Source organism: Sciurus vulgaris, assembly GCF_902686455.1.
Source record: "Sciurus vulgaris genome assembly, chromosome: 3".
In the NCBI taxonomy this organism is placed as follows: domain Eukaryota; kingdom Metazoa; phylum Chordata; class Mammalia; order Rodentia; family Sciuridae; genus Sciurus; species Sciurus vulgaris.
Genome location: NC_136463.1, coordinates 169,981,144 through 169,996,189, shown reverse-complemented (window position 1 = coordinate 169,996,189; position 15,046 = coordinate 169,981,144). Strand labels below are relative to the sequence as shown.

General features: G+C 41.1%; 1 protein-coding gene across 3 annotated transcripts in view; it reads right to left on the bottom strand.

Moving 5' to 3' along the window:
* ARPC2 (actin related protein 2/3 complex subunit 2) overlaps nt 1-13,436 on the bottom strand; it is a 30,320-nt gene extending 16,884 nt beyond the window's left edge. For 2 of the 3 annotated variants that reach the window (XM_079133011.1, XM_079133013.1), the window contains exons 1-4: nt 13,290-13,436; nt 12,993-13,074; nt 5,033-5,067; nt 3,056-3,168 (exon numbers count right to left, since the gene is read on the bottom strand). In XM_079133011.1, the coding sequence (XP_078989137.1) occupies nt 3,056-3,168; nt 5,033-5,067; nt 12,993-13,066 (222 nt within the window). In that variant the 5' untranslated portion in view covers nt 13,067-13,074; nt 13,290-13,436. The remainder of the gene's footprint in view (nt 1-3,055; nt 3,169-5,032; nt 5,068-12,992; nt 13,075-13,289) is intronic. The other variant, XM_079133012.1, reaches the window with a different exon arrangement.
* Nucleotides 13,437-15,046: the final 1,610 nt, after the last annotated feature.

Sequence of the window (15,046 nt, the reverse complement as noted above, 5' to 3'; positions counted from 1 at the left end):
AAAGTTATATGGGATACATTAAGCAGCGGCCAGGCAGCTATTTGGAGATAGAAAAGAAGTAGCTATTAAAGTCAGTACCAATCTAATAAGTTTTTCAGCACTTAGCAGTCTTTGTACTTTCAGTAAAAACATAGAGTTGGACTATTTACTAAACCTCATTGAAAACTTATGGGAGAGAAAAGTCATCAGTATTCCTCAGAAGGTAAAAATGAGGCCAGTACACTAAAACTCAGTAGTATAACAGGTTGCAGGATTTTGTCTATAGGCAGCCAGTCTATTTCTTAACTCTCTCACCACAAATAAGTATTTTCTGGGATACTAGAGTATTTAATTTATGCTGAATTACAAAATTAAAAATGAAAAGCACAAGCTTTTATCTTAATAGAGTTATACATACATGTTTCAAAGAGTTTTAGTAGCCAGAGAAAAGCACTGTGAACACAGGTAGCACTAGAGTCCTGCTCCATGTGAGCAGGCCCTTGTCTTATGTACTGTTGTGTTCTCAGTAGAGTGATAACCATCTGAAGGAATGGTGTTTTCCTTTTCATCTATGTCCAAAGTACTCTCTAGTACTACAAACAAACAAACCCCAGGAATAAACCATGTATTTTGTGTTTCATTTGAAAATTATTAGACGGTGAGGTTCTTCTCTTATAACACATTTTATTTTTGGTGGTGCTGGGGATCCAAGACCTCACACATGCCAAGCAAGCATTCTACCACTAAGCTATCTCCACAAGTCTGTGCCCATTCTTATATATTCTTTGGAAATATCTTAGGTAACAGCCTGCAAATAGTCCATAGGACAATAATTTCCTAATATTTTACATGTTTATTTAATCATCTTCCAAGAGCTAGAAGAAATTTCCAATCTGAAAATTTGGGCTATAGCCTGGATCTATGATCACAATTTCAAAGGCAATAGGTTAAGTAATGCCATGTGTAGTTCCTAGTTAGTGATAATCTGGGCAGCACTACAAGGGATCTTTTACAGAAAGGAACTGAAGGAATGAATTCAAGGTCACAGAGTTTGTTGGTGGCACAAGGGATTTGACCTTCAGGTGTCCCATGTGCCACTTCTCCTAAAGAGTTTGGGGAAAGTAATATCCACAACCACAAGAATTTGAACCAGTGTGCTATCTGAGTTGTAATTCTGCACTGCATACTACTGGTACTTGGAGGAAGGGGAAATTAGATGTGTGAGAAACCACAGCCCCTTCAATTCAGTTTAACTCCAAGCTTACTAAGTTAAAACTGACATCTATACAGTACTTAGGGCCAAGTTTATACACTGTTCAACTCCTCTGCATCCTCTCCTTGGCATTACCAGTCATTCCCTCTTACTTCATTTGCATTTTTCACTGTGATTCACATTTAAATTTGTGCCACTTCTCTCCACCTGACACCAGGAGATGGGTGGAGATGGGTGGAGGCAACCTGTCATTCACTGCTGTTAAAGTTCCCACATTAGCAGCAGAGGAGGTTTAAAAAGCCTTTAAAAAGGGCCTTGACAAAGTAACAAGCTTCCTGTGGTTATCACAGGCTGGTCACTATTCAACCAACCCAGGGAGCCATTTACTGTGCACTCTGTTCCAACACTGAATATTACTTACTCCACCCACTTGAGTGGGTGGGGCTGGCTCTTTGACCTTTCTGGTAGGGACAAGAATAGCAATGTGTTCTGTAGTTCCATTGTAAGCAAAGCAGGGAATGGAAAGAAGATTTAAGAAATCTAGTTCAGAAAGGTGGGGAAGAAGCTTGGAAGAAGGTGCTTGATAGCATGTGCAAAACAAAACAAAACAAAACAACTACTTCAATGTTGCTTTCCCTTCCAGGATTATTACTGCACCTAGCTTTTTAGAAAGGGTTGTCTAGGGAAAAATGATTAAATGACTTTTTAGTTTCTGTTCAAATGCTTAACACTTCTTTCAAGTAGTTGTCTTATTCCCTTGTGCTCTTTGGTGAAAAGAGTTAGCTATCAACTTTACAAGACTAGGTCTTCCTCCTAAAGTACTCTGAATCCAAATTCTATAAACGTTCCTTCTTTCCTGGAACTGGGCAAATCAACTGCAAGTGAATAACTAAGAGAAGTGATTGTCTATACCAAAAAATTTATCAAGTTTTTGACCATACTCCTTTACAAAGACATTTGCATTATTTAATTTTAAAATTATCCAAAAGCTACTATCCTTTTCAGAAAGGAAACAAATGGCTGTATCTTCACTCAACAGATTAAGGGGAGTCTAGTTTGTTAAAACTAAGTTGTTTGAAAACTGATTCAGGAACTGAGTCATACTTCCTGCTTTGAGACCCAACCACAATGTGTGCACACTGGTGTAACAGCATTTTCTTTCTTCCATAAATGGCTCTCCCCAGAACAACTACAGTTCAACCGGAACCAAACCTGCTACTTTAGCTACTGCAAGATGGCTGTGGATCACGCACGGTCATCAAGAGTTTCACAAGGTTTGGATAGTTCTTATTTCCCCTACGATAGTTATAAGGAAGATAAGATTAAATTTAAAGAGTCAGTTCTAAAGAATAACTTAAAAAGGCAATTTTGTGCCTAAACTTGTAGAATAAGAAACTAAGATCATAAAATTTAAGCCATAGTTACATATGCCTTGAAAACATGATAAAAATAGAATCTGTCTCATTCCTCTGGTAGCTACTTTTGTACTAGTCAACAAAGTACTCTTTGCTCTGTTTTTGGAGAACTAAGCTGTTTTGTTTTATAAAATCCTGATAGTCTACGTTATTTGGAAAAAGGCAAATCCCTTTAAGATAAAGTAATTAAGCTTTGGTTAAAGAACATCTTTATTTCTCCAATATAAAAAGCAAGCAAATAAAGAGCCAAAACCTTTCCTAGGAAACATATTTCTTTACATCATAACAGGAAATGGAGTTAAGAGCCCCTGGTTAGGTGGGCAAGCTGTGTGGAATGGCTGTGCCCGTAGGGGTGATTTAGGGCCATGGATCTTCTAAGAGTGGCAAGCTACCAACAAAACATAAACAAGAAACAAAAGTCCTAAGGAAAATGATGTGGAACTCTTACCTCATCAGCACCATGTGCCTGAAGTTCCTTGTAGAATTTCAAAGAAATACTGACCATCACTTTTGTTTTGTCTCCATTAGGATTTGAAATATGGTAGAGGACCCCATCAAAATCTGTGAGGAAAGCAAGTAAGATTTCTTACCCCAAGAATAGGAAATAATCTAAGCACCTACCTCAGAGCAGGCCACAAGGAAGACCTCTGATAAGCAGACTAATAAAATGAATACTGTGGGAAGTCAGCAGAAACAACAGCACAGATTTGCTCAGTGTCAAAGCTATTCTTACTCTAACCACAGCTTAGGGCTAAAGGAACTTTAAACACACACACACACCCCAAACACTTCTATTGTGATGCTTTTTTTTTTTTTTTTTTTTTTTTTTGGTACTGGGGATTGAGCCCTGGGTGCTTTACCACTGAGTTACATCCTCAGCCCTTTTTGTTTTTTTATCTTGAGTCAGGGTCTAAGTTGCTTAGGGTATTGTTAAATTGAGGAGGCCAGCCTTGAACTGGGATCCTCTTAGCCTCAGCCTCTTAAGTCGCTGAGATATAGGAGTATGCCACCACATCTGGCTTGTGATGCATTTTAAATGTGTGAAAGTAGAAAGAGCAGTGTAATAATGAACTCTCACCCCCACCAAGCAGCTTCCACAATTATCAACATGTGGTCTATCTTGTTTCATTTAGACTCCTCCCCAATGATTTATTTTGAAGTGAATTCGAGACATCATGCCATTTGACCTATATATACTTCAGAACATATCTTTAGGAGATAAAAACAACTACAAGCTGGGAATGGTGTTGCACACCTATAATCTCAGTGAGTCTGGAGGCTGAGGCAGGAGGATTGCAAGTTTGAGGTCAGCCTCAGCAACTTAGCGAGACCCTGTCTCAAAATAAAAAATAAAAAAAGGCTGAGGATGTAGCTCAGTGGCAGGCCTAATTTTTAAAAACAACTTAATATTATTAAATATACAGTTAATTATCTCAAAAATTCTGTAAAAATCGTGTCTTACCCAAGATATACCTACTGCATATGGTTATCATTTAAACCTCTTCTAATCTACAGGCCTCTGCCCATTTTGGATTCTGTCTTCCTGCATTACAGTGAACTGATTCAGTTTGTGTAATTCTGGAGCTAGGTGCTGAGTGCCATCGCACAGAGGGTTGGAAAGAGAATCAGAGAGAGATCTGGCATTGCTAGTTAGAAGAAGGGGACAAGGACAGTGCCTGCCTTCCAAGTCACACATGGCACTTCAGAGCTGTAGAAATCTTTCAAGATCATCTAGACAAGCACTTGTACTTTATGGAGAGTGATAATAAAAGTCCTTAAAGTTCAAAGAGCAAGAGAGTTGTATCAACATGCAATTCTTTACAGGTAACAGAAAGCAGTTCTCTCTCTGACTTGAACAGGGCTCTAGCATGCTCTTGTCTCCCCACAACTCTATACCTGGCAAACTAAGATGATGGTTAGAAGAAGAAGAGAATACTGTGGTATTTCCAAAGTAAAAAGAACTTACTTTGTATAACAAAATGAACCCAAACTTCTAAGGCAATAGCAAGTAATCTTACATAGTTTACCAAACTCTGAAGTCAGTCATCAATGAATTCATGAAGTGGTCATCTAAAACAAAGACCTCAGCTGAGCCTGGTGGTGTACACCTGTAATCCCAGCGACTCTGGAGGCTGAGATAGGAGGATCACAAATTTAAGACCAGCATCAGCAATTTAGGAAGGCCCTCACAACTTAGTAAGGCCCTGTCTCAAAAATAAAAAGGGCTGAGGACTTAGTTCAATGTAAAGCACTCCTGGATTAAATCTCTAGTTCTCCCCTGCTCCCCCAATAAAAAACAAACAGCAAACAAAAAACTTAAAAAGACTTGACAATCAAGGAACAGGATCCAAGATATCAAAGTTTATTTTAGGAACAATTTTATTTTCTATTGTACCCTTTCTTACTAAGGTTGAAAGACACTTACCTGCAAATGTTACTTCTACTGCTTCTGGTTTATTTCTGTAAAACAAAACAAAAAGGCCTTTAGTTAACTATACTGCTGCTGCCTTCAAGGGGACTTGCACAGGCTTCTGTACTTTACTTACAATTCAACCATTCTGTATAAAACCTCAGGCTTACTATTATACACAGAACAAAATTCATGTGTACCTGAATGTTTAGACTTGCTTAAAGTAGAAAAATTAAAAAAAAAAAAAAAAAAAAGGAAGGACAGTTAGTTTTGTTTTTTACCTGTTGTTTAATCCCTTGCCATGACCAGTGCTTACTTTCAATTCTGAATCCCCTGGAAACATGTATATGTGAACTATGAAACACCACCTTTTGGTCAATGGCTCCCCAACAGTGGTGATGGGGGCAACAAATTCAACAGGAAAATGGCTACGTATAATGTAGAATGATTTAATTTGCTTAAAGTGAAAGGATGGTTTTGGGCCATAAAACAAAACAGCAAGTTCTATTCTCTTTCAAAGACCACCTGCAAGTCTTCCACATATTCTACCTGCTTCCTCACATCATCCAAGTACTTAATACTCTCCTTTATGAATTCCTCTCTGGTTCTACCTTAGTTTTGTTTTGCAATCCCAGCTCTGTGCTTACATAGGAAGTGTAGCACAAAATAACACTGAAATCACTGAGAATAGTCAATACTTTTTTAGCTTCTTCATCATGCTCATGTTTTGGAACAAATTAACATTCACATACCCTTGTTTTCTCATTTTCTTGTCTATAAAATGGGAGAATATAAATGATCCTACTAAACTCATAGAACTGCTACAGATAAAACAAGAGGTCAGACCGGAAAAAACTGGAGGCAAGACAACTGACTACCTGTTACTTTTTCTATGATTCCTGGCTTAGCCAGGCACATGCACTTCTATCTGATAAATTCTGTTAATACCTAGGAAGCACAACATATCTATTAACAATAATGGTTAATTACCACCCCCCAGTGAAAAATTAATTTTCTCCTCTTCAAAGCCAATAGTAAAAAATCAATGAAGACGTTACTGCATTAGCAGCGAACTTCCCATAACTCGAGTGATCCTGCTTTGTTTTATAACCCAGTAAACAAGATGTATGCATTTCCACATTTATTTTAGCCCAACTTGCTCAAGACCTCTCAATCAAGTACATATCTTTTATATTCTCTCTGTTCTCTCACTTATGAAAGAAACCAAGACTGAGTTGCCCTCTAGGGTTACTGGAAAATAATGGACTAGATAACATGGTATATGATTATTAAAAAGCTGATGCAGAGGCTAAACAACATCTTCAAAAAAAATTGGCTTCTATTTAGCATGTTAATCCTGTTGGTGAAAAAAAAAAATCAACCTATATGAATCATAATACAAAGTTTCACCCCAGCCAAGTACAACGACACACTGTAATCCCAGCTACTCAGGATCGCCAAGTTTGAGGCCAGCCTTAATAACTCTGTGAGACACTGCCTCAAAACAAAAGTAAAAAGGGCTGGGATGTACCTGAGTAGTAGATTGCTTGCCTTACATGCAAGGTCCTGGCTCCTATGTTCAGTATCTAAAGAAAAAAATAAAGGAGGAGGTTCCAAAGTCATACATATGGGACAGGGGATGCATGCTAGGTGTCTATCTCTACAGAGGCATCAAGTGAACGTATGGAGAGGCACTGGGTTTGGAATGTGAGAAAAGAGTTAGATGAAAATGTAAATTGCTTCTGATCTTTCACTTTGAAACTGTAGCCAGGAAACAACAAAGAAACGGCAACATTAATCTATGGCCCATTTGAATGAAATATTAAGATAATGCCCAACGAGAGGAAGCATTTTTCCTGGGGAAGGCTGGCAGTGCTGAAGAGTCAGAGTTTATAGAAGCCAACATTGCATCACTTGGTACGTGGTGACTCACCCCGTCTCCCACCCTTTAACCTTTTGGCTTTTCCTCAGTCAAGAAAGGGCTAAATTTCTTACTCTCCCTCTTATTATGAGAAAAATCAACTAAAAATAAAGAATCTTAGGGTTCAAAGCTATAAGCATTCTGACTCCAAAGTTGTTTTTCTTTTTCCCTCTAGGCATAATGCACCCTTGAGCACATATCCCTCTGAGGAGAGTTGCTAAGATTGAACCTAAGTGGTTCTGCTGTATGACTTAGGAATATCTGTTAAGTCACTGCCATTAATATTTTAGTTTACTATTCACGGCTGCACAAAAGGTTTGAAGGGAAAGGCTGCCAAGGGCAGCATTAGGTCAAAGACTTCAGAAGTCATCTGGGAGTTAGAGGTCTGGAAACTCCATGTTCCAACATGGAGATTGCTGAGTGTGGAACACACCATTAACAGGATGGTTTCTCAGACCCACAACCAGGTGTTTATTATTATACTTTTGTGGTTTAAAATCATGGAACAGGTCGGGCACAGTGGCACATGCCCATAATCCCAGCAGCTCAGGAGGCTGAGATAGGAGGATTTCAAGTTCAAAGTTAGACTCAGCAATTTAGCAAGGCCCTGAGCAACTTAGTGAAAACCTGTATCTAAATAAAATAAAAAATGGGCTGGGGATGTGGCTCAGTGGTTAAGCGCCCCTGGGCTCAATCCCTGGTACAAAAAAAAAAAAAAAAAAAATCATGGCAGAGAAGAGTAGATACAACTGGTCTCCAAGGGAAGCATACCATTTAACAGGCCAAAAAGATAAAATATTTACTGCTCTACCATTTGCTAAAGTTTCAGATATAGGGGATAAGTTTAATTACAGAAAAAATTAAGACATTCAGAGTTGATGGTTCCAAGTTCTGTCACTTACTACTATGTGACCGGTCACAGGCAATGATACTCAAATGTGGTTAAGCCTCAAGTTCCTCTTTTATCAAATGAGGATAAAACACCTACCTCACAGGGATGTCACGAAGATCCCTAACTGAGATGAGGTATATACATTGAAGTTTCCCAACCAGTTTCTCTCATGACTAAATTACAGATATACTGAGATAATGATCCCTACAGTCTTTAGAGTAGCCAATGGCAGGATCTTTAGGCCAGACTGCCTACCCAAACTATGTTCTGTCTGCGTCATATGATAAAGAAGATCAGGAATAACAATGACAGAAGCACAAGAGTCCTTAATACACAGTAGTTACTCAATGTCTAAATGCTCCCAATCCATAAGACCCCTAGTTTTATCAATTCTAAATGGATCTACTATCTTGTCACATTGGTACATTTTGAAATTTAATAAAAATTGTGTTAGAGCACATTAACATGATGCCTGGCTCACAGAAAATTATCAATAAATTAATTTTTCTTCTCGTTAGAGTCAGAGACCAGCAGATTGTGAAGTTGTGGTTGGGAGAAGTTTTAGGACTGTGGTAGCACTCAGAATCAGGAGTTGGTTAGCAGTGTTATAGGAAGAAATAAGATTCCTATTTGTGCCAGACTGTCATAATGCCTGGGATCCTAGAATAAGCCAGCTGGATGATCCTTAGGGTTACTAACTGGACAGCCCAAGACATTAAAATATGCTCAATTTATTCAGAGGGATTTCAAGAGCTTTTTTCTTTTCTTGGTACTGGGGATTGAACCCAGAGGTACTCTACCTTTGAGCTACATTTCCAGTCCTTTTTTTTTTTTCTCTGAAGAGACAGGATCTTGTTATGTTGCCCAGGCTGGTCTCCAACGTGCCATCTTCCTATCTTAGTTTCCCAATTAGCTGGGATTACAGGTGTGTGCTAAAGTGTTGAGCAAATTATTCTTTCTTTCTTTTTTAATGAGTTATTCTTAAAATTCCTTAGGAAAAAATGTCCATGGGTCAGTCATCAAAGAACTCCTGGCAACTGTATTAACTAATCCTTTTTTTCCATTAAGGACTCTGGAGTTTTCACTCCTGAATGCATCCCAGGATCCAACTGCCCCCTGGAGCATTTGTGTCCTTCTTCGAGGTATCCCTTCTATGTCCTGAATTAGAGGAAATATCGAGTTCAGTTCCTCCTGGTTATTCTCTTAAATCCTTAATAAGGCTCTCATCATTCTTTCTGAGGAAAGTCTATGAAGTACACATTAGATAAGGGGTAGTCCTCCTCTTTGCTGAGCCATATCTCAAAATATGGAGAACAAAGAGATTTAAAAACTGTCAGAAGAGTGATAATCTTTTAAAAAATCAATAACCATTCTATTTGGCTTAATTTATTCCTTCAAGAAAACACTTTACTGACTATATACACATTAAGGATGCTGGGGAAACAAAGACCACTTTTCAGTCCCAGTCTTATAGACATCAGTTTGGTTGAGTGTAGCTCTGGGGCTTCATACTCAATATGGTCTCAAGGAGGCCAGAGAATAGGCAGCAGTGCGTTAACGATAATGTCCTGTAAAGAGACCAACTACATCCTGCTTCTTCTAAATGCTTAAACAATGTCCTAATTCTGATTCGCTTCAAACAAGTCTGACTCTCTGTGGACATATGCAGCATATCTGGGACTGAGAACAAGGCATCAGCAAGATTTAATTTATTCCCTTCTCAAATTTCTCCTCCCACAGTCCTCGCCCACCCCAACTGGCACTACCTCTACCAAGCTTCACTCCTCCTCATAGAACCACAGCCCCACAATATGCACAGGCTGTGTGGCAAGGAGCCAGCAGGCACTTAAAATCAACAGCAATTCGCATCTGACAGCATTTCCTTGGTTCTGAACTCCAGACTGCAGCTAACTTGACAGGTCTTATTTCTGAGGCTGAAAAGGTTCTTGGTGTGTACACAGCAATAAAAGAATTTAATTAATTTGCCAGATTACTTCTGCTTTAATTGGGGGTCTAGGTAAGAATTTCTAAATGAAAAGGCAATGCTGTTTGGTAAGACCTGTGTATGATGTTATTTGCAGTGTTGGGTATAGCTCTTAAACAGTCACATTCTGTTAGTTTGCAGGCTGCCAGAAAGACAATTTACTAATAATCATTCCTTTGTGAGGACACATATAGTGTATAAGACAGAAATGCTTTACCCTAAAGAAAATTAAAACTTTTAGTGGAAGGTCAAGGCAAGAAGAACCAGCAAAATAATCCAAGAGCCATCATTAAAAAATTAACCTCAAAAGGAAAACTAGTGCAATGGCATTCTGAAGTATACACCACAAAACAACTTTCAAGACCATCTTATAAAGGCTGGGGAGCTCAGTAGTAGAGTGTCTGCCCAGTATGCACAAGGCCCTGGGTTCAACCCCAGTAGTCCTGAAAAAGTAAATAAACAAAGCTTTCACTTTCAGTAGTTGGATCGGTGCCATTCAATAGAACTTTCTGTAATAATGGAAACGTTCTATACCCACACTGTCCAAATACAGCAGCTTATTATCCACATAAGGCAACTAGAAATGTGGCTAATGTGACTGAGGAACTCAATTTTACTTAGAAAAAAAAAAATTTAACCAGTCACAAGTAGAGAATGACTATTGTATTGGAACACTGTAGAACTGGAAGATGTACTCTGGAGAAGGCTATGCTGATACATAATTTCCCCAATTGGTTTATTCTCACACTACAAAATACAGGGTGGAGATGGCCTCTCCCAGTAGGTTGCCACACTGGCAAATCCCTTCAAATCTCCAGGGTTTCTCCTTCAAGCAATTCCCCTTCTTTAACTTCCTTCTCCCATCTCCACCCCAACACAGTTCATCCCTTGGCTCTCCTAACTTTGCTAACAGGCTTTCTCCGAAAGGCGCCTTTTTTTCTATTGCTGCCTGGTGCTAGGTACTGATAGTATCCCATAAATGTTTACGATACTCATATTAGTCATCCTTGCTGGAAGTTCTGGTACGAATGCACCTTAATAAACACTGCACTACTTCACTGCTGCCTCATTTTCTGGTATGTTCAGAAACTCACACTTGCTTGGAAGCTAGTTTCTGCTAGGGGTGACCTCTGTAATCAAAGTAAAGTCCTGGGGCTGTGGTTGTGGCTCCGTGGTAGAGCGCCTGCCTGGCATGTGTGAGGCCCTGGCTTCGAGCCTCAGCACCACATATAAATAAATAAATACTTATCTTATTAAAAAAAAAAAAAAAGTCCTACCTGTATCATGATATAATGGTCCTTTTCAAAGATTTTCAAAATAATTTTCAGAATGATTTATTCAAAGTCAAGTCTCAAAGGGGAGATGGGCCAGAATAAAAGACAAAACTTACTACTACCCAACTGATATTCAACACTACTACAATGTTTATCTTTGTATATAAAAGTCCTCGAAATTCTAATTTCTGACTTCCAGACTTGACAGCCTACTTTAATGCCTCTGAAATGCTGAGCTGCTCTCTTTAAGAAGTTTCCTAAAGGAAAAAGAGCTAAATAAAGTTCTGAATAATATGCCATACTGTGGAATTACAAATTATTAATATACAAATAAATGTAAAACTACCCTTAAAAGGCGTGACTCTACTTGAAAATATTGCCATTTATCTCATAGATCAACTTATAACCACCCAGACCTCATTCTTTGCTAGTCTGGACTTGAGAATGCAGAAGTTAATCCAGCTTCCTCCTATGTGACACTGCTCAAAAAAGTACATAGCAATCACTCAAAGAGAACCTAGGTTGATTCACTTGAATATTTAAAATGCGAAGGAACTGGTAAGAGAGGCTGAAGACAAGAAATCAAACTAAAATATAAATAACTGCAACCCTTGGCAGGAAACAGTACTGCCCAAAGCATGCATTAATTCAAGGAAAGTAGTGCTTTGTTTTATAGATAAAATCTGTGACCTTATAAAATAGACAGGACCCACAATATGTTCAATTTAAGTGGTGGGTTAGTACCTTTTAAAAATGCCTGCAAGCCGCAAGTTCATTTATGACCATGTAGAATTTCCCCTCTACCAAACTTCTCCCTTCAGTGAATCTCTAAGCACTTACTTTCCTATTTCTAGTTCTCAGTTCACCAGAAACAGTTCGCATTTATTTTCTAACGTGAAACCAAAATGTGAATCCCCATCCTCACAGATGGGGATATGAGGCAAAGGAACTAGTGACAGACCGCCAAAACTTAGAAGCTAAAACAACTCTTTACCTCATGTTTTAAATATTATATTAAGAAAGCAAAGCAGCTTTGGGGGAAGAGGAGGTTCGTCTTTGTGTTTGACAGAGAAGGTTGCCTTGGAATATGTCCCAAGATTATCTATGAACTTCATAGATTCTAGGGGCTGAAGCGTGTAACTGGGCCAGGATTACTACATAACAAATCACAGAGCAGGGGTTTGTATTAGAATTTAAAAGAAAACCAGATAAAAGCAAGGGGGTGGAGAAAGAGCGTTAGAATCACAGAAGAGAGATAAATAAGGAACTATTAACTTTGCTTGAGAAATATATTTCAAAAAATGGCTAGTGTCTCTCACGGTACGGATCGGGGAAGAGAAGCTAAGCTAGGAAGATTGCTTTTTTCCTGGCTCCAAGACTGGGTCTGCTTTCAGTCTTTTCCCCTCCAGCTCCTTCTGGAGAACGTGGGGGTGGGGAACAAGAAGGCCGGTGGTGATCTGGGCCTGAACCTTCTGCCCACCTCCAGTCCTGGGAATTCCTGAAACTACTTCCAACCCAATCCTTAACAGGCGCTCTCCGGGTTCGCAACAATAACCGGGAACATAGAAGGAAGTGGTTTCCTTCTCGCCCCAGAGGCAGTGTGCTCCTCCGGCCAGAGTTCCGGCCCCAGCTGTCCTAACGTCCCACAGGTCTGCTGCCCTTTGGCACGCACGCTCCTTCAGGCCACTCGCTGCTTCCGCATCCCTGCTCTGAGGCTCTCCCCACGCACCTCTGCCCCTCACCCCACCGCGCCCAACTGCCTCCCACGTCCACCCCACCGGTGCAGCCTCTGCCCTGCCGGGATCCGCATCTCTCCTCCAGGTCTTGGGGGATGGACCACACCGGGAATCTACTGGGGTCAACTCTGCCTCCCCCGCCACCCCCGGCCCCGGGCGCGCGCTCACCCGGCAGCCGCGTTCTCGAACTTGAGCGCGAGCGTCTCCTCGATGATGCGGTTGTTCACCTCCAGCAGGATCATGGCGGCGGCTGCCCCGGGCAGGGGAAGGAGAAACAAGGGCGGGTGAGGGTGGGCAAGAGAGGGAAGGACGGAGGGAGCGGCCCTGCTGCCCCGTGAGGAGGGGGGCTGGGTGGGGTAGGAGGCTAAGGAGAAGGGGAGAGGGACCGGGGTGGGGAGAGGGGGAAGACGCGCGAGCTGGCCCGCGCAGGCACTGCCTGTGGACGCACGCACCCACCCGACCGACCTGGCCCCCGAAGCCTGAACCCGCCTGCCGAGCCGCCGCCGCCACCGCTGCAGCCTCACCGACAAGCCCGGTCCCCGCCCAGCCCCGGGCTCTAGCCGGCCACTTCCGCTCTCACACCCACTTCCGCTCGCCGCCCGAATGCGCGGCCCCGCGGCGCCATTTCCGCCCCGGCTCCTGCACGCGCACGCAGGCGCGCAAGGGGTGTGTGCGGAAAGGTCGCGCTTGCGCATGCGTGATGCTACTACTGCCCCGCCTCTCCTTTCCCACAGCCCGGCCTCTCCAAGTGTTAAGAAGTACGTTCTCTACCAAGCTGGCGTTCCCCGGAGATTGCCTCACTGTTACGCTGCTCCCTCCCGCTTGTCCCAGAGGCCCAACTCCACCTTTCCTGTCATTTCAGAGGCTCTTATCTCCCGTTAGGATTCTTTGCTTCTACTCTGTTGTGGATACCCCTTCCTCATTCCAGACTAATGGCTCTCCAGAGGCACCATCACGCATTCATTTCACCAACACAAGTTTAGTGGGCTCCTGCTCTGTGTTGGTGATACAGTGGGAATGAATAAACGAGGACCTGCCCTCCTAAAGTTTGGAGTCTGAAACAATAAATTTCACAATTATGCAACTGCATCTTCTCAAAGGGCAATGAAGGAAAGGAACTAGAGTCGTCTAGGTTAGTAGGCTGCCTAGATAGATGAGCCTTTCTGGATTCCTGTCATGCCTCCATTTCTGTGCCTGGGGTGCTGCCTCCAGTGCTCTGAAACGTGATATTCTCTCACCATCCACTACCTCTGCTAGGGACATCCTCTTCCACTCATGCCTGCAGAATCTGAACTCATCGCCTTCTGCCTGCGTACCTTGTTTTGTATTTTCCCTTGTGCTGGGAGAATATAACAAACTAAGTTGAGCCCTTCTGCATGCAGAGAATGATTTATTTTCTGCTTAGTTGGGGGCATACATAAAATGAACAAAAAAAATCTAGTTCTATCATCAAGTGGATTTTTTTTTTAAAGTTAATTTCCGCCCCCCTAAGGTGCAACCTGTTTTTAGTTCTTGTTACTTCTCAACTGAATCAAGCTTGATGTAAAGACAGACTTCCTTAAGGATTATGGCAAGGCATACTTTTCTTCGGTTTCTATCAATAAAAAATTAAGCGTTGACATTGGACACTGAAACAGAGCAGTGCTTGTCAAATCTAACTTGTTTCCTTTTAGTATTTGCTTTTTGTTGACTTTAAACATCACCAATTTTAGAGGTAAGAAATATACTATTAGACTCCAGCTGGCTTTGTTATAGATAACATCTCTGACAAATGGATTTTGATAGTTACAGTTGCCCGGGTTATTTTTCCGGAACTTGGAGGTTGCTAAAACGGGTTGAAGCCACAGACCTCTTTACTTGAGCCTGCGCAAATGTCCAATGGGTGACCTTTTGATGTCAAGGGACCAAAATCCAACCTCAGAGCATCCTAATGCCAATATTTTCTGAACATTTATCCTATGAATAGCCATGAAATTTGATTACCTGTGCCATGACCACAGATTAATTTTTCCTCACCTACAATCACATTTCCCCATACTTTTTTATCTGATCAGTTTCACAAGCCCTATCCTTAGGTGGATTTGAGGTTTGCTTGCCTGTTTCTGTACCTGGTGAGTAAACTCTTTTTCTCTTTTGCAAAACTCACTTTAGTCACTGGCATACAGTTTAATGGACAAAACATAGCCATAGACTTTTCATATATATTACTTCACCAAGCAAGC